The following is a 2,411-nucleotide window of genomic DNA, read 5'->3' on the forward strand; positions in this document are numbered from 1 at the left end:
CGTGTGCTCTTCCGTCCATGCACGATTTCGTTTCGTTAATCGTGCATGGATTATGAGCATTAATGTAGAAAAGTGATCACTTCAGAGTTTGTGAAAATTTCCGAGGGACAGAATCGATGACCGTGGGTTACATACGTATACATCGGAATTTAAGAGTGATTACCCATTCGGTTTTATCCTTGTTTAACATTCAGTGAATAACAAGGATAAAATGATATACCGTGAATTCCTGAACGCAGTCCAGAGAAAACAAATCGGTGAGCGCTTAGTGATTTTTTATTATGATTGGTTTCTGCACTTAGATCCAGTGAAGATCTAAAGGCAAGAACCAATCATATGAAAGAATCACTGAGCGCTCACTGATCTTTTCTCTGCTGAATGCAGCCATTGCCATGCGTTGCCACTATTGCCACTATTGTCAGTCTATCTCTATATTTATGTCTATGGTCGAGAATTGAGATTGATGTTTTGTAATTTAACCTATACCAAAGTGTACCAGCTCAGAGGAAGGTTTCTCTTTGTCTGTATACATTATTGCTTATACATTTTATCGTAAACAAATAATTAAATAAAAGCGGCAATTTTTAATATTAACAAATATGCCTCGATTACCTTTACATCCTTCATCTGGAACAGGTATTATTTCACCATTCGGCAAGGCGATACGACTTGTTCGTTATGGTTGTACTAATAGACCGTTCTATCATATCGTTGTAATTGATGTAAGTTGGCTCAATTTTCTTTTAAGAATTTCTATAGTTACAAGTTTATTTTTAATTATACTTTTTAAATAATCTTTACAATTATGAAAAAACGCTTTTAATTTTGATGAGTAAGATATAAGCATATGAAATAGTTTCATTTAGAAAGAATCATTTAGAAAAAAACATTCTTTAAGTTCTTTAATAAACATTTTTTTCTAAAAATTAATAAATTAAGTATTTCTTGTTTTAGACGAAAAAGAAACAAAAAGGATCACCGATAGAACAAGTTGGTGTCTATGATCCTATGCTAAATGTGCACAATGAAAAGTTGGTATCTTTCAATTTTGAGAGAATACAACATTGGATCACCAAAGGAGCACAAATTTCTACACCCGTTGCAGATTTATTAGGACTAGCTGGATTTTTACCTGTTCATCCAAGATCATATATGAGAGCATGGAGAAATCGCAAAAGTGTAGAAGAAAGTGTTGCTAAAGAAAGTACATGTCAAAAATAAGCAGTTGTATCGGATAGGTAAGACACAATTGTTATGTAACAAACATTTATTTTGTACAAATGTCATATTTATTAATAAAATTTTCATTAAATGTTTATTTAGAAAATACATGTCATATTGCAGTTAGTGTTCTAATCTTAGCTTTTGAAAATCAAAATTATAGATTCGGACTCTTAATACAGAATTTGTTACATCTTTTTTCCAAATAAATATCTTCAGTTCTGTATTTGGCTTCAAGAACGATATGTCCATTATTTTAAATATTTGTATATTTAAAAAAGTTTATAATAATTTTTATTGTACATATTAAATTTGAATATAAATTTTTATTAAATTATTGTTATTACTAATTATATGGCGCATATTAATAATTATTTATATAATACAAATGATATATAAATTAGAATAAAAAAAAAACATTCCCCAGGTGAGGCTCGAACTCACAACCCCGGCATTGCTCACTGAATCACTGTTTATAAGTACCGTGCGCTAACCGATTGCGCCACTGGGGATTTTGATTTTTGTTTTTCTTATTATAATAGTTACAGTAGTGCATGTATGCATATCTACATGTGCGTTTGTATGTATATACAAAAAAATTAATTTTGAAGTCATTTCGGACGCATACACTTAATTTAACTTATATTGTATAAAAATTTATTGTCATAGAAAAATATCACTCCTATGTGCAGAATTGTATCTAGAATCAAGAATAGTACTTAAATATTTGGTATATTTAGCCATATTAATAGAAACTGATAGCTTATATTGTAAATAAAAGTGAACTCTAATAAGGATTTTATATATAAATATAAAACAAGTCATATTGTAACAATTATAAAAAATGTGACAAACAGCCTGACAAACGAAACTTATTGATATGCGATAGATGAGAACAGTTGTTTCAAATTTTCGAAATTGATTTTCTCGAAAACAAAATCTCATACATTGTGACATTTGCATTAATAATTATACTTTATATTCTTTTTTATCGTTTTCTTAATTTTCTTCTTTTTTAACAGTTTTAGAATTTTCTTCTTAAAAATCAATACTCCGTAATTCAGAATTTAGTAAATTTTCAGGAATGTTGATAATATACGATTGTTTTCTCTTACACACACATACACACGCATGCGAGTCACATAAAAGATGCAACACTTTTTATTTTGTGATACATATGTATCACAAAA

At 29.2% G+C, this 2,411-nt stretch overlaps 1 protein-coding gene and 1 non-coding gene across 2 annotated transcripts; one reads left to right on the forward strand and one right to left on the reverse strand.

Annotated features, from left to right (window-relative positions):
• The first annotated feature begins 417 nt into the window (after positions 1 to 417).
• LOC105461316 (probable 28S ribosomal protein S16, mitochondrial) lies at positions 418 to 1,329 on the forward strand. Its single transcript, XM_011707818.1, has 2 exons — positions 418 to 722; positions 955 to 1,329. Exons 1-2 carry the CDS (start codon positions 600 to 602, stop codon positions 1,219 to 1,221), a joined length of 390 nt encoding a protein of 129 aa, XP_011706120.1. The 5' UTR covers positions 418 to 599; the 3' UTR covers positions 1,222 to 1,329.
• A 311-nt stretch (positions 1,330 to 1,640) lies between these two features.
• On the reverse strand, positions 1,641 to 1,733 carry Trnai-uau. Its single transcript is given in 2 exon segments — positions 1,641 to 1,676; positions 1,696 to 1,733. It is a non-coding gene; the product is annotated as a tRNA-Ile (tRNA).
• Positions 1,734 to 2,411: the final 678 nt, after the last annotated feature.

This window comes from Wasmannia auropunctata, unplaced genomic scaffold (assembly GCF_000956235.1).
Source record: "Wasmannia auropunctata unplaced genomic scaffold, wasmannia.A_1.0 LD294082.1, whole genome shotgun sequence".
In the NCBI taxonomy this organism is placed as follows: Eukaryota; Metazoa; Arthropoda; class Insecta; order Hymenoptera; family Formicidae; genus Wasmannia; species Wasmannia auropunctata.

Bases quoted from the DNA above. Each gene is read 5' to 3' on its own strand.
- LOC105461316 (XM_011707818.1), top strand. From the start codon at position 600: ATGCCTCGATTACCTTTACATCCTTCATCTGGAACAGGTATTATTTCA. The intron at 723-954 runs GTAAGTTGGCTC...TTCTTGTTTTAG, and splicing joins ATCATATCGTTGTAATTGAT to ACGAAAAAGAAACAAAAAGG.